This window comes from Tenebrio molitor, chromosome 6, assembly GCF_963966145.1.
Source record: "Tenebrio molitor chromosome 6, icTenMoli1.1, whole genome shotgun sequence".
Lineage (NCBI taxonomy): Eukaryota > Metazoa > Arthropoda > Insecta > Coleoptera > Tenebrionidae > Tenebrio > Tenebrio molitor.
This window is the reverse complement of record NC_091051.1, coordinates 7,608,475-7,630,808: the sequence shown is the minus strand read 5'-3', so window position 1 is coordinate 7,630,808 and position 22,334 is coordinate 7,608,475. Positions and strand designations below refer to the sequence as shown.

General features: G+C 34.8%; 1 protein-coding gene and 7 long non-coding RNA genes across 8 annotated transcripts; 2 read left to right on the top strand and 6 right to left on the bottom strand.

Annotated features, from left to right (window-relative positions):
• Positions 1-2,716: 2,716 nt before the first annotated feature.
• Positions 2,717-3,101, bottom strand: LOC138132430 (uncharacterized). The gene is made up of 2 exons (XR_011160082.1): positions 3,005-3,101; positions 2,717-2,938 (listed from the first exon to the last, which is right to left on the bottom strand). It is a non-coding gene; the product is annotated as an uncharacterized lncRNA (long non-coding RNA).
• A 1,112-nt stretch (positions 3,102-4,213) lies between these two features.
• Positions 4,214-4,777, bottom strand: LOC138132432 (uncharacterized). The gene is made up of 2 exons (XR_011160084.1): positions 4,513-4,777; positions 4,214-4,452 (listed from the first exon to the last, which is right to left on the bottom strand). It is a non-coding gene; the product is annotated as an uncharacterized lncRNA (long non-coding RNA).
• A 1,697-nt stretch (positions 4,778-6,474) lies between these two features.
• Positions 6,475-7,532, bottom strand: LOC138132434 (uncharacterized). The gene is made up of 2 exons (XR_011160085.1): positions 6,770-7,532; positions 6,475-6,708 (listed from the first exon to the last, which is right to left on the bottom strand). It is a non-coding gene; the product is annotated as an uncharacterized lncRNA (long non-coding RNA).
• A 1,181-nt stretch (positions 7,533-8,713) lies between these two features.
• Positions 8,714-9,263, bottom strand: LOC138132431 (uncharacterized). The gene is made up of 2 exons (XR_011160083.1): positions 9,021-9,263; positions 8,714-8,953 (listed from the first exon to the last, which is right to left on the bottom strand). It is a non-coding gene; the product is annotated as an uncharacterized lncRNA (long non-coding RNA).
• Positions 9,264-10,672: 1,409 nt separating this feature from the next.
• Positions 10,673-11,560, bottom strand: LOC138132428 (uncharacterized). The gene is made up of 3 exons (XR_011160080.1): positions 11,498-11,560; positions 10,966-11,359; positions 10,673-10,905 (listed from the first exon to the last, which is right to left on the bottom strand). It is a non-coding gene; the product is annotated as an uncharacterized lncRNA (long non-coding RNA).
• A 47-nt stretch (positions 11,561-11,607) lies between these two features.
• Positions 11,608-12,452, bottom strand: LOC138132429 (uncharacterized). Its single transcript, XR_011160081.1, has 2 exons — positions 11,888-12,452; positions 11,608-11,831 (listed from the first exon to the last, which is right to left on the bottom strand). It is a non-coding gene; the product is annotated as an uncharacterized lncRNA (long non-coding RNA).
• A 7,413-nt stretch (positions 12,453-19,865) lies between these two features.
• On the top strand, positions 19,866-20,438 carry LOC138133126 (uncharacterized). The gene has a single exon (XM_069050931.1). The coding sequence runs from the start codon at positions 19,866-19,868 to the stop codon at positions 20,436-20,438; it is 573 nt and encodes a 190-aa protein (XP_068907032.1).
• A 466-nt stretch (positions 20,439-20,904) lies between these two features.
• On the top strand, positions 20,905-22,265 carry LOC138132938 (uncharacterized). Its single transcript, XR_011160225.1, has 2 exons — positions 20,905-21,473; positions 21,527-22,265. It is a non-coding gene; the product is annotated as an uncharacterized lncRNA (long non-coding RNA).
• Positions 22,266-22,334: the final 69 nt, after the last annotated feature.

The window sequence follows — 22,334 nt, the reverse complement described above, 5'->3', positions numbered from 1 at the left end:
GTTAGATGGAAATATTTGTCGCAACCGTTGTCGTTACCTTATTTATTATGGAGAAGGAGAACCTTACCCGGTACCTACTAAGGTTCTTGATTATAAAAAAAAGGTAACGACAACGTTACGGTTGCGCCAATATTTCCATCTCACTTAATTTGTTTGTCACACTCATAGGTTTGTCGATAATGTCCTCTCTTTTAATTTGGAGTCTCAAAAATGAACAATGAGTTGTCGCTACCTTATTTATCATCGAGAACCTTACACGGTAGTCCCGGTACATGTCATTTCTGCCCTCATGCTGAGATACAGCGCAAAAGTGAATGCAGGTGAATTCCAAAAATGATCTGAAAATTCTAGGGTTTTAATATTCTATTTCGATTTCACCCTGTATGTTGCCATGAAATTTTAAATGTTGGAGGAAGCGTGGGGGAAAATTGAAATGGATTTGTAAAATAATACGATAAAACTAACTAGTAAAACACGATAGGTATTACTATTGAATATTGGATAAAGTGGTTTTTCGGTCACATTTAGTAACTATCGTGATGTTGACTGTTGTGATTAAGACATGAAACATAAAGCATAACATGAAAAGTTTACTGGTAATGCAGGATTCAAGTATAAGTAGTATTTTATGTAGAACATCAAAATACAATAAAAAATAAAAATTGGCTGGCTATAATTGCATGACCTAAATTAAGGACAAGAGAAAAGTGTAAAATAACTTTATGTAATAACCGATTCTGGTTGAAAAATAATATTTACTCGTATCTACAAAGAATACAATTCAAAGTAGATAGCATAAAAGTGATAGTGGTTAGGTAGATGAAGAAAATTTTACCTACTTGGAAGCAACTGATCTAGAACTAATTTTTAATAATAAGAATATGCTTGACTAATTTAGATACAAGTTATACCTTATTATAAATATTTAAATAATTTTAAATAAACAACAAAAGCAAGCATATCTTTTAGATATAGCTGTTCCAAATTCACATAATATAACACAGACATATAACACAAAAATTAATAAATATTTAGAGCTGTCCGTTGCTATGAGAAATCTTTGGTGTTTAGAAAAAATTTCGATTTTACCACTTGTAATTTCAGCAACGGGAATAGTACCGCAATCTCTTTTTAAAAATTTAAAAATTCTGGATTTAGATAACACATTGGTAGTTGAAATTCAAAAAGGTATATTATTATACTCATGTCACATCGTGAGGAAGTTCCTTAACATTGACACAAAACATAATACACAACAAAGTCAAAATGTGGAGGCAAGACGCCGGTAATTATGTTGATAAGCACTGCACTATTACTTGATAGTAATATCCGTAATAGTGTATGTACTCCGGCAAAATTGCCCTGCCGCCGGGTGGAGGTGGGATAGTGTATTTAAGTAATACTAATCAAGTGAAAATTATAAAAATTGAAACTGTTGATTAGTGAATTAATTATTATTATTTTACTTTGCGTTTAATTGTATATGTATTTTGGCACAACAAAATTTCGAAGCAAATCTGTAAGCGTTTACACAGTTTTTGAAGTGAAACTTTTTATGGGAGGGTCTTGAAATTCTGATCGGCAACCTTTTTGTGTGACGAAAAGTGGTGGGGGTAAACACAGTCTCGCACAACGGTTGCGCCAATATTTCCATCTCACTTAAATGTAATTGTGTATACTTCTGTCTTTGTCACACTCACGGCATTTATCGATAATGCCTTCTCTTCAATTTGGAGGCTTAAAAATGAACAATGAGTTACGCATTTCGATATTGTTTAGTGTTATCGTTGTTTATAATTTATTTTCTTCATTAAAATATACAATTTTGTTGTGAATATGCTATTTAAAAGTGATTGATGAATAATTACAATGTTTCCCTGTAATACAAAAGTTTCACTTCTATCGTGCGTCTTTACGACACATTCTGTTTTTTTGTTATCAATTTAATTCTCTACTGCAGTTGTCAAAAATTGTTAGCCGTCAATAATAAAAAATATCTATGATCATTGATCACACATATCTGCAATATTTAACATTGGGTGGTTCGATAGTATGTACTATCGCGGCCATCCAAAAGTGAACGTTTTTTTTTAATAGTTTGATTTTTACTTTAAATCATAGGCGTCCTAAAATGTCAAAGTTTGACACTAGCGTTAAAAAATTATTGAAACTATTTTTTTTAAATGCCACATCTCACTCCGATTCAGACAGCTAGGGCTATTGCAAAGCTAGAAGAAAGTTGGTCGTTGGCTGCTGTGGCGAGAGAATTAGATAGATTGCAGTAAGACTCGCATCTTCAATATAAAGAGGCTTTGGCAAGAAAACAGGCTTGAGACGCCAATACGAATACGTGTTGGAAAGGTTTCTTTACTAAAGTTTACTTTCACTTTAATAATGTATGAATTACTTCTGAGCCTCATTTTAAAAAAAATATTTATTACAACTTTTTATTATTAAAATAGTAACGACTGCTGCACGAACGCCAATGAATACAGCCTGATTTAATCTAACGAAAAATACGAAAATTTTGGCAAGCTATCGTTCACTTTTGGATGGCCGCGATTGTACCTACCTCTATCAAAATTTTACTTTAGGATTTGGTATTACAGTTTGAGAAAATGTTTTTCTATAAATAATAGTTACTTATTACAAAACCTGTTATTTATGAAATTTTTTTTCAATCTGCACGAGGATACATGAATAAATGAAGAACACATTTGTAAAAAGTACTTACTATTTATTTATTATACGTTTTCACATAAATTCAATTTTAAATATTGCTAACCAAGGAAGGACCAGCCCATGCAGGAGCAATAATTCCGGCGCTCAAAGGCGCAGCCACTAGAGGCGAAGAGACAAGGCCAGCGCTCCATGGAGACACAACGGCAATTCCAGCATAAGCGGTGGCAAGAGCCAAAACGACGAAAATGGCAACAATCTAGAAAACACAAAAAAAAATTTATTAACAAATACTTTACTTATTCTTAGAGTATAATGTACTCACCATAGATTTCATGATGATTTTTAATTTGTTTGTTTAACGTTTATAACTGTTAAAACTTATATGTCGGGATAAACAACGGGACAAGTTTATATATAGGGCACCGTATCCTTGAAAATGACATTTTTTTGTATGTAAACTGGTTATAATGTAACTCAACGAATTATTTCAACAGAAATTTTTGACAAGCGGGCATCAAACTTCGCATAATTAATTATCATAAGATTAAACAAACAAACAAAGAACATGACACGGACTTGTTTCCTGAATTAATTAAAACAGCTGATCGATAGAAATGTAAAATTCTTTTTTATGGGTGCCCATGTCAGTAGTGACGTGATGTAACAACAGTTTTAGATGTCTCCTTTAAAAGAAATGCAAAAAGCCTCTTGTTTCGACCTATAAATTATCCGTTCCCTGAAACAAAATCCTGGGACAATCATAAGATTTTTTAATTTGTATTATTCATGACCAAAAATTAATTATGTACTTACTAATAAGTGTTCAAGACAATGTTGTCGTGAACAGAATTGTAACACAATTTCTTAAATACCAAATTTACAGTGATGATTACAATAATTTCCAAATAAGATATAATTTATCTACGATCATGCGATATATTCTATTTTCACACGCATTCCAGGCAAGTAATAATTTACTTTACCGCACGCCCTAGGATAAAGTACAAGTACGTACAGCGTGATTCAAGTTTTAGCGCCCGATCGAAAACACCCATTTATAATCGATTTAAAATTCAGGAATTGATGTATATCGTAGAATATTCTGTAAAAATTTCAAATTTTTTTATGAAACAGGTAAATAGTTTAATATTCTGTAAAAATAAAAATGTTTGTTTTTCAATTTATTTGTTGTATAATTTTTTCAATTATTCATATGTGTCAGAATTTAGAAACCACTAATTATTTGTTGGTTGGGGTGGGAGCCTAAAATTGATCTTAACTTGTGCTGATGGATTATCACTTTTCTTGTCAATTTAATACAGTTAATTAAGTAATATGCTTTTGCCAATCAGGGAAAAATCAATCAAAAATAAAATATCAGCTCACTAAAAAGTTTTTTTTTATGTGAAAGTTCTTATAAATGGAGCATCTTCGTAATTGGGGTAAATCAGTCACATCGGAATCCACTGTATTTTTTGCCAAAAGAGAACAAATATATGCTTGTGTGAGGAAGTCAAAAAAGTCCAAGTAATTAAAAATATAAAATTCTTTATTTACATAAATGCACCTTTACACTTTATATAAACTGGTCTTCCTTTACCAAACAGCTCCAACAACGGGGCTGGCACCCCATGAAGAAGCGATGAGACCACCGCCCAAGGGACTAGCCAATGGAGAAACCAGTCCACCGTCCCAGGAAGAGGCAATAAGTTGTGGTCGTGCTCGTGCGTAGGTGAAGGCAATAGCCAACACGAAGAAAAGGGCAACAATCTAGAATACAAAAAAATTAATAATAAATACTTTACTAATTTTTAGTGTATATGTATTCACCATAGATTTCATGATGGTTTTTAATTTGCTTGTTTAACGTTTGTAACTGTTGAAACTTATATGTCGGGATTCACAACGGGCAAGTTTATATAGGACACCTTATCCTTGAAAATTTCGAATTTATACGTAAACAGGTTATAATGTAACTATCCGAATTATTTCAACAGAAATTTTGGACGAGCGGGCATCAAACTTCGCATAATTATTATAAGATTAACGAAACAAACAAAGAACATGAGACGGACTTGTTTCCTGATTTGATTAAAACAGCTAATCGACAGAAATGTAAAATTCTTTTTTATGGGTGCCCATGTCAGTAGTGACGTGATGTAAGTAGGTAACAGCTGATTTAGATGTTTCCTTTTAAAGAATTGGAAAAAATCTTTTGCTTTGAACCGTTCCCTGCAACAAATGTTCTGGGAAAATCTTAAGTTCATGGCCAAAAATTAATTAGAATTAGGTGTAAAAGACAATATGTCAAAAGAGAGTGAATTTCTAAGTTGTAACATACCTACCGGTCACAATTTCTTAAATAGCAAATTTACAGTGATGATTATTATTGATTAAAATAATTTCATCCCAATGAGATATCCATCTCCGACACGCGATATAGGTATTCTATTTTTCCAGGCATTCCAGGCAGGTAATGATTTATTTTACCGCACGCCCTGGGATAATAGTATATTATTGTACAAGGTTTATAAGACGCTTGATTGTGACACGAGTTGGTTGGGGCACGACGAACGCAGTGAGGAGTGCTTCAACAGAATCATGTCACAGTGCGTCTGAAAAATCGAGTGTAACATACAATTTTTTCTACTTTGGTCGCATTGATTTGATAAAAACTCGAAAATCTAATTATGAAATAATCTAGAGCCTTTTGTGTGGCATGAGTTATGGTGGCATTTCTGTGAAATTTATGTCAAATTTCAAATGTTGTAATTGTTAACAGGAGGTCGCTAGAGATGCCGGACGCCGGCCGGCCAGCGTGATATTACACCAATACCAACGTAATACGTATAAAAAAAAAACCAAAACGGTTTCACAGAAAGTTCCATTGTAACACTACTTTTAGTTTCACAAAGACTCACTTATGATACCAAAGTAGAAAAAGTACATTAAGAAAGAAATCGAAAAAATTAAACAAGCTTCCACTCATGATTTTTAATGAGAAGATATAGGATAAGGGTTGACGCTACTACTGTGTCTGCAGACAGGTTTTTGCCTAAAGAATTCATTATCTCTTCTCAAACTTTCATGAAAACAAAAATCTAAAGTTGACTGTTTGTGTAGTTGCTGAGGCTTTGCTATGATTTTGAAAACATACTCGTATAACGCATATTTATACTTTGAATTGAATGTTTGCAAATAAAAATCCGTCTATTTTAAAACATTCTCTAGAATAAAATGTTTATAGATAACATTTTGCAGGCAACAAGTGTATGTTGTAATGGCACTGACATCATCAAACAAAGTCAACCAATAGCCTCGTTGTGTAAACTTATGATGCGTGCGATAATAATGTCTATACACCACTTGTTAGGTAGATAACTAAAACTTTTTTCAATTATGTTTAAACACTGAACGACGAATTTAAAGAATGTTTTGAATGGTACAAATGATTCAATACAATACTTAAATTATGAAATATTTTTTTTAGCACAAACTCTTGAGAATTAAAAAAAATATATATTTGTCATTGTTGAGAATTCTCTTCTGCAAAAATTTAAAGTTCTGCTTTTCAATGCTTTTATTTTTATTGTATAATTTTTTCAGTTATTCACCAATCTCTACATATGATTTTGTTTCGGAATTTAGAAACCACTAATTATTTATTTTCATTCTTTATAACAGGAGCAGCTTTGTAATTGGGATAAATCAGTCACAGCGGAATCCACTACACTTTTTGTTAAAAGAGTTAGGTAATATGCATGTGTGAGGAAGTTAAAAAAGTCCAAATAATTAAAAATAATAAAATTCTTTATTTACATAAATGTACCTTCACATTATATATAAACTGGTCTTCCTTTACCAAACAGCTCCAACAAGTGGGCTGGCACCCCATGCAGAACCGATGAGACCGCCGCCCAAGGGGGTAGCCAATGGAGAAACCAGTCCACCGTCCCAGGAAGAGGCAATAAGTTGTGGTCTTGCGTAGGTGAAGGCAATAGCCAACACGAAGAAAAGGGCAACAATCTAGAATACAAAAAAATTAATAATAAATACTTTACTAATTCTTAGTGTATTATGTATTCACCATAGATTTCATGATGATCTTTAATTTGCTTGTTTAACGTTTGTAACTGTTGAAACTTATATGTCGGGATACACAACGGGACAAGTTTATATAGGACACCTTACCCTTGAAAATTTCGTTTTTATATGTAAACAGGTTATAATGTAACTATCCGAATTATTTCAACAGAAATTTTGGACAAGCGTGCATCAAACTTCGTATAATTATCATGGAATTAACGAAACAAACAAAGAACGTGGCACCAACTTGTTTCCTTAATTGAATAAAACAGCTGATCGACAGAAATGTAAAATTCTTTTTTATAGGTGCCCATCTCAGTAGTGACGTGATGTAAGTATGTAACAGCTAATTTGGATGTTTCCTTTTAAAGAAATGGAAAAAGTCTCTTGCTTTGAATCGTTCCCTGCAACAAATGTTCTGGGAAAATCTTTAGATTTTTAAATTTATATCGTTCATGGCCAAAAATTAATTAGAATTAGGTGCAAAAGACAATATGTCAAAAGAGAGTGAATTTCTCAGTTGTAACATACCGGTCACAATTTCTTAAATAGCAGATTTACAGTGATGATTATTATTGATAAAAATAATTTCATCCCAATGAGATATCCATCTCCTAGATGCGATATAGGTATTCTATTTTTCCAGGCATTTCAGGCAGGTAATGATTTACTTTACCGCACGCCCTGGGAAAATAGTATATTATTATACGAGTTTTATAAGACACTTGATTGTGACACGAGTTGGTTGGGGCACGACGAACGCAGTGAGGAGTGCTCCAACAGAACCATGTCACAGTGCGTCTGAAAAATCGAGCGTAACATACTATTTTTCTTACTTTGATTATGAAATAATCTAGAGCCTTTTGTGTGGCATGAGTTATGGTGGCATTTCTGTGAAATTTATGTCAAATTTCAAATGTTGTAATTGTTACAGGAGCTCGCTAGAAATGCCGGGCGCCGGCCAGCGTGATACATATTACATCAATACCAACGTAATACGTATAAAAAAAAAACAAAAACGGTTTCACAGAAAGTTTCATTGTGACACTACTTTTAGTTTCACAAATACTCACTTATGATACCAAAGTAGAAAAAGTACATTAAGAAAGAAATCAAAAAAATTAAACAAGCTTCCACTCATGATTTTTAAGGAGAAGATATAGGATACAGGTTGACGCTACTACCGACAGGTTTTTGCCTAAAGAATTCATTATCTCTTCTCAAACTTTCATGAAAACAAAAATCTACTCGTAGAGTTGACTGTTTGTGTAGTTGCTGAGGCTTTGCTATGATTTTGAAAACATACTCGTATAACGCATATTTATACTTTGAATTGAATTTTTGCAAATAAAAATCCGTCTATTTTAAAACATTCTCTAGAATAAAATGTTTATAGATAACATTTTGTACGCAACGAGTGTATATTGTAATGATACTGACATCATCAAACAAAGTCAGCCAACAGCCTCGTTGTGTAAACGTATGATGCGTGCGATAATAATGTCTATACACCACTTGTTAGGTAGATAACTAAAACTTTTTTCAATAACATTTAAAGACTAAACGACGAATTTAAGGAAAGTTTTGAGTGGTACAAATGATTTAGTACAATACATACTTCAATTATGATTTTTTTTTTGCACAAACTCTTGAGAATTAAAAAAAATATATATTTGTCATAGTTGAGAATTCTCTTCTGCAAAAATTTAAAGTTCTGTTTTTCAATGCTTTTATTTTTATTGTATAATTTTTTCAGTTATTCACCTATCTGTACATACGAATATGTTACGGAATTTAGAAACCACTAATTAAATATTTGTTTCCATTCTTTATAACAGGAGCAGCTTCGTAATTGGGATAAATCAGTCACATCGGAATCCACTACACTTTTTGTTAAAAGAGTCTTAATATGCATGTGTGAGGAAGTCAAAAAAAGTCCAAGTAATTAAAAATAATAAAAAATTTTATTTACATATATGCACCTTCACATTTTATATAAACTGGTCTTCCTTTACCAAACAGCTCCAACAAGTGGGCTGGCACCCCATGCAGAACCGATGAGACCGCCGCCCAAGGGGGTAGCCAATGGAGAAACCAGTCCACCGTCCCAGGAAGAGGCAATAAGTTGTGGTCGTGCTCGTGCGTAGGTGAAGGCAATAGCCAACACGAAGAAAAGGACAACAATCTAGAATACAAAAAAATTAATAATAAATACTTTACTAATACTTAGTGTATTTGTATTATGTATTCACCATAGATTTCATGATGATTTTTAATTTACTTGTTTAACGTTTGTAACTGTTGAAACTTATATGTCGGGATACACTAGGGGACAAGTTTATATAGGACACCTTATCCTTGAAAATTTCGTTTTTATATGTAAACAGGTTATAATGTAACTATCCGAAATATTTCAACAGAAATTTTGGACAAGTGTGCATCAAACTTCGCATAATTATCATGAAATTAACGAAACAAACAAAGAACGTAGCACGGACTCGTTTGCTAAATTGATGAAAACAGCTGATCGACAGAAATGTGAAATTCTCTTTTATGGATGCCCGTTTTAGTAGTGACGTGATGTAACAGCAGATTTAGATGTTTGCTTTTAAAGAAATGAAACAAGTCTCTTGGTTTGAACTACTTACAAATTATCCATTCCTCGCAACACATTTTTTGGAAAAATACTAAAATTTTTAAATTTATATCATCATGGCCAAAAATTGATTACTAATAGGAATAGGTGTTTATGATAATTGTGACATACCAGACACAATTTTGATGATTATTGATTAAAATAATTTCATCCCAATAAGATTTTATTTACCTACGACATGCGATGTATTCTATTTTTTCACGCATTTCAGGTAGGTAATGATTTACTTTACCGCACGCTTTAGGATAAAGCACATAAAAAAAAATGAGAAAAAAATTCAACAAGCTAACTCATATTCGACGCATGATTTTTAAACAGAAGATATAGAATAAGGATTGACGCTATTCATGTGTTTGCAGACAGATTTTCGCCTAAAGAATTCATTCTCTCTTCTCAAACTTTCATGAAAACAAAAATCTAAAATCGACTGTTTGTGCAGTTTCGGGGGCGTTGCTACGATTTTGAAAACAATTAGCGATATTTCTACTTTGAACTGAATTTTTGCAAATAAAAATCTTTCGATTTTAAAACATTCTCTAGATAAAAATTTCATAGATAACATTTTGCAGGCAACAAATGTATAATATGTTGTAATGGCACTGACATCATCAAACAAAGTCAGCCAACAGCCTCGTTGTGTAAACTTCAGATGCGTGCGATAATAATGTCTATACACTGAACGACGAATTTAAAGAATGTTTTGAATGGTACAAATGATTCAATACAATACTTAAATTATGAAATCTTTTTTTTAGCACAAGCTCTTGAGAATTAAAAAAAATATGTATTTATCTCATAGTTGAGAATTCTCTTCTGCAAAAATTTAAATTTTTGCTTTTCAATGTTTTTATTTTTATTGGATAATTTCTTTAGTTATTCAGCTATTTGTACAAATGTTTCGGAATTTAGAAACTACTAATTATTTGTTTCCATTTTTTATAAGTACATCTAATACAAATGCTAGTGGGAGTTGTAAAATTGAGCTTAGCTTGTGCAGATTATCACTTTTTTTGTCAATTTAAGAGAGTTAATTAAGTAATGTGCTTTTGCCAATCAGGTAAAAATCAGTCAAAAATAAAATGTCTGCTCACTAAACATTTTTTTTAATTATATGAAAGTCCTCATAACTGCAACAGCTTCGTAAATGAGAAAAAGCAGTCACATCGGAATCCGCTATACTTTTTGGCCAAAAGAATCTTAATTGAACAAGTATATGCATGTGTGGGGAAGTCAAAAAAGTCCAAGTAATTAAAAATATAAAATTCTTTATTTACATAAATGCACCTTTACACTTTATATAAACTGGTCTTCCTTTACCAAACAGCTCCAACAAGTGGGCTGGCACCCCATGCAGAACCGATGAGACCGCCACCCAAGGGGGTAGCCAATGGAGAAACCAGTCCACCGTCCCAGGAAGAGGCAATAAGTTGTGGTCTTGCGTAGGTGAAGGCAATAGCCAACACGAAGAAAAGAGCAACAATCTAGAATACAAAAAATTAATAATAAATACTTTACTAATTCGTAGTGTATTATGTATTCACCATAGATTTCATGATGATTTTTAATTTGCTTGTTTAACGTTTGTAACTGTTGAAACTTATATGTCGGGATACACAACGGGACAAGTTTATATAGGACACCTTATCCTTGAAAATTTCGAATTTATACGTAAACAGGTTATAATGTAACTATCCGAATTATTTCAACAGAAATTTTGGACGCTCGTGCATCAAACTTCGCATAATTATCATGAAATTAACGAAACAAACAAAGAACGTAGCACGGACTCGTTTTCTCAATTGATTAAACAGCTGATCGACAGAAATGTAAAATTCTTTTTTACATCTGCCCATGTCAGTAGTGACGTGATGTAACAGCTGATTTAGATGTTTCCTTTTAAAGAAATGGAAAAAGTCTTTTGCTTTGAACCGCTCCCTGCAACAAATGTTCTGGAAAAATCCTAAGATTTTTAAATTTATATCATTCATGGTCAAAAATTAATTAGAATTAGGTGTGTAACTGTGTAAGACAATATGTCAATACAGGGAATATTCTAAGTTGTAATATACGTACCGGTTACAATTTCTTAAATAGCAAATTTATTTTGAAATGCGATATAGGATAGGTATTCTACTTTTCAGTTGTCAATTTTGACGGGCTAATTCAAACTTCAAAAGCAAGTGTCATTTTTGTATCAATTTATTAATTAAAATGGTTTTTACACTAGAGCAAGACATTTTTATTGGTATGGCGTACTTTCGGACTGGAAATTTTGATGCTGCTAACGGTTGGCAGTATTCCACGGACCACAGACGATGCATTTCACCAATTTCAACAAATGTTCCCCGAGCCAGTTGTTACCTTAGTTGCGTTTAGGCAGCATTGCACGAGATTGGCGCAACGTTACCTGCAAACAGGTGATGTGAAAAAGGCAAAACCTACAGGTAGAACATCTACACTCACAGAAGATGTAGTCGAGAACGTTCGAGGTAGAATGGAACAAAGCTCTTGAAACTCAATGCGAAAACTTTCACTCCAAAAGGGTGTGATTCTTATTTAAAACACACGCATCCAATGTTCTTTGTTGGGCACGTTTAATGCAGGGCCTAATAATTCTTACCATTAAAAATCCCGTCATTCCTTTTCCTTAGTTTACAGGCTTGTCATATGGAAGTTGCCTAACCATTTTAAAGAAGAAATTAAAGTTCCACCCTTACAAATTTTCCCGGATCCAATCCCTGCATCCCGCAGACTTTCAGCTCGAAAATAATAACGCATGAAACATGTTTCTGTTTCTCAGGAGGACCATGCGGTCACGGCCTGTCGCTTTTATGAATATCGAAACAGTGGGCCATTTAATTAAGTATGGCTAATTACTTTTTATACTGTTTTTGGTCGTTTTGTACGTATCGTGTTTTAAAACTACCAACCCGTAACATAACCTAAATTTTTTGACATTCACAACTTGCAGCGGGTGCCAACACTGACGCACAAAAAATTTTCATAGTTTGGGAATATTTTGCTGTCATTTGCTGCCAACAGCTTCAGTCCTTGTTGATCACGCTGTAGTATATTATGTTATGAGGAGCAAAAATGAAGTTTTATGTGCGTTCCGCAGCCAAACCAGCCAAAGCGCATAAAACCATTTTTGTTCCTCATGCCAAAAAGGCCCAATTTACACACGAACGAGTTGAATACAACGTTTTTTGTTCGACGAGCCCCTTAAAGGCTTTAAATCACTTAAAATCTTTAAAATTAGCTAGACGTTTCGTTTTGACAAGTTGTGACATTTATCAAAATCCGTTCACACAGGAAAAAATTCTCAAATTCTGACAGTGTCGCACAAAAAGGTATATTATTATAGTCATGTCATATCGTGAGGAAGTTCCTTAACATTGACACAGAACATAATAAAACACAACAAAGTCAAAATGTGGAGGCGAGATGCCGGTAATTATGTTGATAAACACTGCACTATTACTTGATAGTAATATCCGTAATAGTGTATGTACTCCGGCAAAAATGCCGTGCCGCCGGGTGGTGGAAGGAAAGTTTATTATTACACGAGACGATTGATTGTGACACGAGTTGGTTGGGGCACGACGAACGCAGTGTCACAGTGTGTCTGATAAAACGAGTGTAATATACTATTTTTGCTACTTAGGTCGCATTGATTTGATAAAAACTCGAAAATCTAATTATGAAATAATCTATAGACTTTTGTGTGGCATGAGTTATGGTGGCATTTCTGTGAAATTTATGTCAAATTTCAAATGTTGTAATTGTTAATAGGAGCTCGCTAGAGATGCTGGACGCCGGCCAGCGTGCTATTACAGCAAAACCAACGTAATACGTATAAAAAAAAAACAAAAACGGTTTCACAGAAAGTTCCATTGTGACACTACTTTTAGTTTCACAAAGACTCACTTATGATACCAAAATAGAAAAAGTACATTAAGAAAAAAATCGAAAAAATTAAAGAAACTAGCTCATGATTTTTGAAGCAGAAGATATAGGATAATGGTTGACGCTACTGCTGTGTCTGCAGACAGATTTTTGCCTAAAGAATTCACTCTCTCTTCTCAAACTTTTATGAAAACAAAAAATCTAAAATTGACTGTTTGTGTAGTTGCTGAGGCATCGCTATGATTTTGAAAACATTTTGAATTGAATTTTTGTAAATAAAAATCCGTCGATTTTAAAACATTCTCTAGATAAAAATGTTTATAGATAACATTTTGTACGCAACAAGTGTATATTGTAATGATACTGACATCATGAATCAAACTCGGCGAACAGTCTCGTTGTGCAAACTTCACATGCGTGCGATAATAATGTCTATACACCACTTGTTGGGTAGATAACTAAAACTTTTTTCAATTACATTTAAACACTGAACGATGAATTTAAGGAAAGATTTAAATGATACAAATGATTTAGTACAATACTTCAATTATGAAATATTTTTTTTAGCACAAACTCTTGAGAATTAAAAAAAATGTATATCATTGTTGAGAATTCTCGTCTGCAAAAATTAAAATTTTTGCTTTTCAATAATTTTATTTTTATTGTAGGTATAATTTTTTCAATTATTCACCTATCTGTACAATTAATTTCACAATTATAGAGTACACCTAATTTTCCACCATATGAAAGGCACTTACACATTTTGTCAATGATCAATGTCAATTTTGACGAACAAAATGCCTAATCTCATAGAAAACGAGAAAATGCCCATTCTTTCCAAATTAGAAGAAGGGTAGTCGATCCGGAGGGTAGCCCAGTATTATAACATCGCGAAGAGCACCGTGCAGAGGATAAAACAGACAATATTATGGTGTCCTAAAATGGTCAAACTTACCTAACCTATATAAAAAATATGACGTTCAAATTTCAAAAAGGCATCTTTACATATGGAAAAAACTGTAATAAAGCGACTTCTTGATTTTTTAGGTGTACTCTATAATTTTGAAATTAACTGTACATACGACTATCTTTCGGAATTTAGAAACCACTAATTATTTGTTTCCTTTCTTTATAACAGAAGCAGCTTCGTAATTGGGATAAATCACTCACATCGGAATCCACTACACTTTTTGTTAAAAGAGTCTTAATATGCATGTGTGAGGAAGTCAAAAAAATCCAAGTAATTAAAAATAATAATAGTTATTTATGCATTAAGAGTGTACAAAATAATGTAATTTTGAACGTTATTGTTAGAAAGAGGTACTGTAGCAGGTAGTCCTGCCTACTTTCTTTGTGAGAGGGGTGAAATCACCCACCCTTATTTAAGTCGAGATATAGCGGTAAAAACAAGAGTCTACCACTATCCTTGGTACTTAACACTTGTACATCAACATTTTGTCATACAATAAAGTTTTTAAGTAGTTATACAAAGACGACTATATCATTTGAACGGCTAATATCACCACCCAACAGTGATTAATCGTTCATAATTTTGGTCCTTCGAGCCGGATGATTAAATCCATATCACACGACGGTCGTCTAGTGTAATAACAAGTGTAATACAACAACAATTCAAGAAACAGTTTCGACACCCAGAGGGCAGCAACGATTTCGTCACCTTCAGCAAGGGCAAAAGGGCAGCACGAATAGTCACCGAATTGGGTAGCAGCGAAGCGATCATCACTCAAGACATCAACAAAGGTTAGTGGCTCTCAATCCTTTCAATTTCCCTTCCAAACTGCATTACTACGTACGACTTTTTCTATTGTTCCTAATTTCGCAAATTTTCATCTCGACCACGTAAATCAAATCAATCATTATGCCCGAGACATCCTTATTAGATGAATCAATTGCCAAATTAGAGGCTCTAAAAAGGAAAAGAACCTCATTAAAAGCTAGAATTACGCGTATTCAGAACTTTGTGTCTAATTTTCAATCAAATGATAATGATGTGTCTCCACTAGAAACTAGAAAAACATTCATCGAACAAATATTCAAAGAATATGACGAGGTACAGACTGAAATTGAATCACTCGATCTTTCATCAGAGGCGATTGAGACACAGACTCAGGACCGCGACGAAATTGATTTAAGGTATCTCGATGTATTATCATCAATTCAAACAAAAATTAGACAAACGACGCCTCCACCGCACACTGCGGCCACAGCGAATCCTAACGGTAGTTGTTCCAGCGCTAATTCACATTGCTCTAATCGTGATCAATCAATCAAATTGAATCTGCCAACTTTAAATTTAAAATCTTTCACTGGTTGCTATAAGGAATGGTTGTCATTTCAAAATTCATTTAAATCCATTATTGAAGACGAAAACAACATGCTAAACAACTGTCAACGTTTCCAATATTTGCGATCATGTTTATCTGGTGAAGCTTTGCGAGCAGTCGAGTCATTAACGGTGTCATCAGAAAATTATAATGTAGCGTGGGATATCTTAAAGAAACGGTTCTGCAACAAACGGCTGATCGTTCACGATCACATAATAGCCATCACAAAGGCACCCCAAGTAATTAAAGCCTCGCATTCGTCACTTAGGTGTTTTTTAGATACGTTGAATTCAAATGTTGCCGCGTTAAGACAGCTAGAAGTACCGATTGATACTTGGCACGCTCTTCTAGTCGTAATAATTGTGGACAAATTAGACGACAATCTTGCAAGAGAATGGCAGGCTACATTAACCGACGAGGTTCCAACTTACGGTCAAACGATCGAATTTTTAGAAAAGAAATGTCAGTTGTTGGAATCCTTAAATCTATTGCACCCCAAATCGAACGTCAATCCGAATCACAATAATGCAAAAAACAATATGTCACAAAAACGAAGCACTACATCTTATGTTGCCACAAACAAACTACATTGTACATTTTGTAAAAATGACGATCATACAATCTTTCAGTGCAATGAATTTACAAAATTAAATGTAGAGGAAAGAAACGCTCAAGCTCGAAACCTGAAGTTATGTCTTAATTGTCTAAGAACCAATCATTTTGTTAACAACTGTCAGTCCAAATTCAAATGCCGTAAATGCAATCAAAGCCACAATACGCTGCTTCACAAAGAAAGACAAATCACGCAAACCAATGAAACACCAGCACAGGTAGAAAGTTTAAACGCTCATTCTATGAGGTCCCAATCATCAATTATTTTGTTATCAACCGCGATCGTTCTCATAGAAGATCGTAATAATAAGTCACATAAATGTAGAGCTCTCCTGGATGCAGGGTCCATGAACAGTTATATTACGTCATCATTTTCCAAAAAATTACGTCTACAGCAGAAAGCCGTAAATATAACCGTTGGCGGAATTGGTCAAATTTCGACGAACATCAAACAGGCCGTCCAGGTAAACATCAAGTCTCAGTACAATAAGTTTTCGGCGAACTTAAGTTGTTTTGTTCTGGAAAAAATAACCGAAAATCTTCCCCTGGTGACCATAAACATGTCTGCAATAAATATTCCAAAGGAATTACAGCTAGCCGATCCGAAATTCTTAGAAACTGCACCAGTAGACTTACTTATCGGGGCTGATTTGTTTTGGAACCTTTTATGTCAAGACCGCAAGGAAATAACACTGAAGAACCATAACAAACTAATGCTGCAAAATACCCATTTAGGTTTCATTGCGGGTGGGTCACTAAATATGAACAATAACAATAGCTCAAGCACCTGCTCGCTTTCTCTAACGTCGGTAACCGACATTTTAGAGAACCAGGTGCAGAAATTCTTCGAACTAGAACAATGCAGCAACCCTTCCGAACAAAAATGCTTTTCAAATGAAGAGATTATGTGCGAGCAACATTTTATTCAAAATACGTGCAGACAAACAAACGGAAAGTTTCTTGTTAAACTGCCATTAAAAAATGATCCTCCAATTCTCAAGTCAAACCGCGATAGTGCTGTAAAGTTTTTTAACAATCTGGAACGAAACCTAAACAAAAGGCCTACACTAAAATCAGATTATGTGCAATTCATGCGGGATTACATCTCTTTGGGTCACATGGAGGAAGTTCCGGGTTGCGAATTAAATAAACCGAACTGTACATATTTGCCCCATCACGCGGTACTCAAGGATTCTACATCGACCAAGTTAAGAGTTGTTTTTAACGCGTCATTTCGCTCAGCTGATGCATTAAGTCTAAATGACAATCTTATGGCAGGACCTACAATCCAGCCAGAGCTTTTTGCAATTTTGTTGAGATTCAGAACTTTTAAATACGTCGTAAACGGGGACATAGCTAAAATGTACCGTATGATAGAAATACATCCCGATCACAGTGACTATCAACGAATTGTTTGGCGCGAGAACACCGAAGATCCGCTAAAAACGTATAGATTAACCACTCTAACCTACGGTACAAAACCGGCCAGTCTTCTAGCAACAAGATGTCTTAAAGAACTAGCTCTTCAAAACGTAAATCAGTACCCGGAAGCCGCTAAAGCAATTCAACAGGATTTTTACGTAGACGATCTTCTGACGGGAGGAGACTCACTTGAAAACCTAATCACTTTACGAGATCAAATAATTCAAATTTTAGCTCATGGTGGTTTCTTATTACGTAAATGGGCCGCCAATCATCCTGCATTAATTCCAGATAGTCACGAGCCTAATCTCAACGTCAGTTTCGATAAGGATGCTTACACTAAAACGTTAGGGCTTTTTTGGAATCCTAATCACGATTCGTTACGCTATCAGGTAAAACAGTGCGACATTCCGAAAAGACTAACAAAACGCGAAATCCTGTCTAAAACTGCCCAGGTATTCGATCCATTGGGTCTTGTGGCGCCAGTAGTAGTAAAAGCAAAAATAATCCTTCAACAGTGCTGGAGTTTGAAAATTGGATGGGACGATCTATTACCTGAAACTATTTATTGTGCATGGGTTAAGATCTTGCAAGAACTCGCTCACTTAAACGAAATCGAAATTCCCAGAAACATAATAAAATCAAGCCCCGTACAGGTGCAACTACATGGTTTTGGTGACGCATCACAAATCGCATATGGCGCTGCTGTCTATCTAAGAACAACTGATCATAGTGGCAATCATCAAGTTCACTTAATTTGCGCTAAATCTCGTGTGGCTCCTCTTCGCGCTGTTACGTTACCACGCTTGGAGCTGTGTGCCGCCTTAACGTTGTCGCGACTATTTAATACAGTTTTACGAACGATAAATGTCAAAATTGATCAGCAATTTCTCTGGACAGATTCCACAGTCGTTCTGGCATGGATAAACGCTACATCTTCAAACTTACAAACATTTGTAGGAAATCGAGTTTCCGAAATTCAAACGCTAACGGATGCGAAAGATTGGTATCATGTCAAAAGCGAAAGTAACCCTGCGGATGTACTAAGCCGAGGTGCTTTACCTGGTCAACTCAAAACTAATAAACTGTGGTCGAACGGTCCTGATTGGCTGTCAGAAAACAACGACACTTGGCCCGTATCTAACGTAAATCTTTCGGATATTGAAATTCCAGAACGGCGAACTGTCACTCTGACCAATATTCATTCTCGCGAAAGACAACTACCGCTTCTTACAAAATTTTCAAATTACAAAAAAACTGAACGCGTAATGTCATGGGTATTACGGTTCATCAACAATTGTAGGAAGCCAAACCAAAGGCAAATCTCTAGTTCTTTAACATGTGAAGAATTAAAAGATTCCATGAAGGCCATCATGCGTTTAATTCAAGAAGTTGCATTCAACGATGAATTAGCTTGCCTTAAACAAAACAAACCGATTAACAAGAAATCACGTTTACTGTGCTTAAATATTTTTCTCGACAAGAATGATAATTTAATTCGCGCGGGAGGTAGGTTGCAAAACTCATCCTTAACTTACGATGTCAAACATCCCATCGTGCTACCAAACGATCACCATTTGATTAAGGCATTAGTCAAACACGTGCACATTGAGCAACTGCACGCTGGTGTTCAGGGAACTTTAGCCGCGTTACGTCAAAATTTTTGGATAATTTCTCCACGCAGTGTGGTACGCAAGATTTTGCACCAGTGTTTGCAATGTTTTAAAGTCAAACCAAGCGTTATGTATCCTATTATGGGTAATTTGCCCAAATCCCGTGTCGAACCAACCAGACCATTTTCAATCAGTGGCGTAGATTATGCCGGGCCTATTTACATCAAGGAATGTCGTGGTCGCAGTAAGCGTACTGTGAAGGCATATATTTGCGTCTTGGTCTGTTTTTCAACTAAAGCCGTTCATTTAGAACTAGTTGGTGACTTAACGACTCAAACCTTTTTGAATGCGCTAAAACGCTTCATATCAAGACGTGGTCATGTGTACCATCTTTATTCGGACAATGCTACAAATTTCGTTGGCGCCAATAGAGAATTACTGGAACTAAGAACATTTCTAAAGTCAGCTTCATTTAGTCAAATTACAGAAAATCTGGCTAATAAGGGTATCTCGTGGCATTTCATTCCCCCCAGATCCCCGCACATGGGCGGTATTTGGGAAATAAACGTAAAATCCATTAAAGGTCATTTAAAGAGAACAATTGGAGAAGTCGTGCTTTCCTACGAAGAATTGTATACCCTGTTAACAAGAATTGAAGCAGTCCTAAACTCCAGACCTTTGTGTCCCTTGAGTAACGATCCTAATGACCTTAATCCCATAACCCCTGGTCACTTCCTCATCGGAGAGCCATTAACTTCTATAAGCGAAAGAGATCTTACGACGACGAGGATCAACCGATTGACGCAATGGCAAAGAGTGGAACAGATGAGGCAGCACTTTTGGCACCGCTGGCAAAGGGAGTACCTTGTTCAAAACATCAATCGTTCCAAGCAGCTCCGTGGTTCCGGTTCCAGACCGTCCACCCCCGCCTTGGAAGTTGGTTCCATGGTGATTCTAGTTGAGGACAACACGCCGCCACTACAATGGAAATTGGGACGCATCGTAGAACTTCATCCCGGAAGTGACGGTGTTGTGCGCGTAGTGTCCGTAAAGACTGTCAATGGCATCTTCAAAAGAGCCACGCGAAAGGTGTGCGTTCTGCCAGCGAATGAATAGACTATGTTTGTATCGTGTAAATATTTGTTATAATTATGCATTAACCCTTTTTTTACAATTGACTTCAATGTTTGTATTTTTTAATGTTTTTTGTCATGTTTATTGTGTAACAATCCTTTTTCTAATAACCATGTTCGATCTTTGCTAATTCCAATATTTTTGAAGTCCGTGCCTTCAAGGGGGGCGGTATATGTACAAAATAATGTAATTTTGAACGTTATTGTTAGAAAGAGGTACTGTAGCAGGTAGTCCTGCCTACTTTCTTTGTGAGAGGGGTGAAATCACCCACCCTTATTTAAGTCGAGATATAGCGGTAAAAACAAGAGTCTACCACTATCCTTGGTACTTAACACTTGTACATCAACATTTTGTCATACAATAAAGTTTTTAAGTAGTTATACAAAGACGACTATATCATTTGAACGGCTAATATCACCACCCAACAGTGATTAATCGTTCAAAGAGCATAATTTTGCATTTTGCTGCTCGCATCGTCATATTGATGCCAGAGGCGCTAGCCGAGGGCATTAAGACGATAAGAGCAGCAAAATGCAATTTATGCTCGTAATGCATACAAAATTTTATGCGCTGCCCTCAAAAATTGAAAAAACCAACACAAAAATTTCCTTGGTATTAATTTAAACAAAGTAGCCAAAGATTGATAATTTTTCCAAACTACCGTAACTACGAAATTTTGTAAACAAGTGGCAGACATTTGCTTTTGTGTGCAAAAGATTTTTCAATTTAGCTGAAAATGGTAAGAAGACTATACAGTACACTGAAGATGTTTGTCTCGCTTACTTTTTTGAAAAATCCAACAACTACAAGTCTTCGAGTTTGTGGAGTTTTTACTCTATGTTAAGAAGCACCTTGCTAGTAAGAAATGGAATAGACATCAGCAAATACTTAAAACTTCAAGCATATTTAAAGTGACAATGTGATACTTACAAACCTAAAAAGTCAAAAGTCCTTTCAAAAAGCGAAATTGACAAATTTATTACGGAAGCACCAGATGATACGTATTTAATGATCAAGGTAAATTACTTTGTTGCTTTTATATTTCAATAGTTAATTTGTAATTATTCTAGGTTGCTGTAATCGTAGGAATTGCCGGTGCTTGCAGATCGCAAGAGTTGTGCTTTTTAACAACAAAAGAAATTGAGGATTTGGGCTCTGCGATACTGATAAGACTAACTGAAACGAAAACAAAAGTATCAAGACGGTTTACTATAATACAAAATGAGCAAAATTTCTTAGAACTTTTCCGCAAGTACTTTGTTTTGCGGCCTCCACATACTAAACATAATCGATTCTTCATTTTTTACAAAAATGGGAAATGTTCCACGCAACCCGTAGGCAGAAATACGTTTGGAAACATTCCATCAAAAGTAGCAACATATTTGAACCTTCCCGACCCCAAATCTTATACCGGACATTGTTTGCGTCGCAGTTCCGCTACTTTACTTGCAGATTCTGGTGGACATATTACAGACTTAAAACGTCACGGAGGTTGGCGTTCTGGTACAATCGCAGAAGGATATATAGAAGATAATATTCAAAACAAGCTCAAGATAGCCGAAAAAATTCAAGGGAAACGTCAACATGAAAAAACAGTAGTCCCATCAACATCCAGTGCTTTTTCAAATGACTACACTGAAGAACCGGAGGATAAGAAAAGTAAAGGAGTTTCCATTCTTCAGACAAATGCGGAGTTGAACATTCAAAATCGACAGAATCAAATATTTTCAGAAAAAATCAATTTACCTTCGATTGTAATTAATAGTTGTAACAATGCTAAAGTAGAAGTAAATTTTTCGTTTAATTAAATTGTTACTTTATTAAGAAATACGCAATTTCATGTAATAGAATTTTCTTTAGAGCATAAAAATTACGCCA

Excerpts from the sequence above, each read along its gene's own strand:
- LOC138133126 (XM_069050931.1), top strand. The coding sequence starts at position 19,866 with ATGGGCGGTATTTGGGAAATAAACGTAAAATCCATTAAAGGTCATTTA.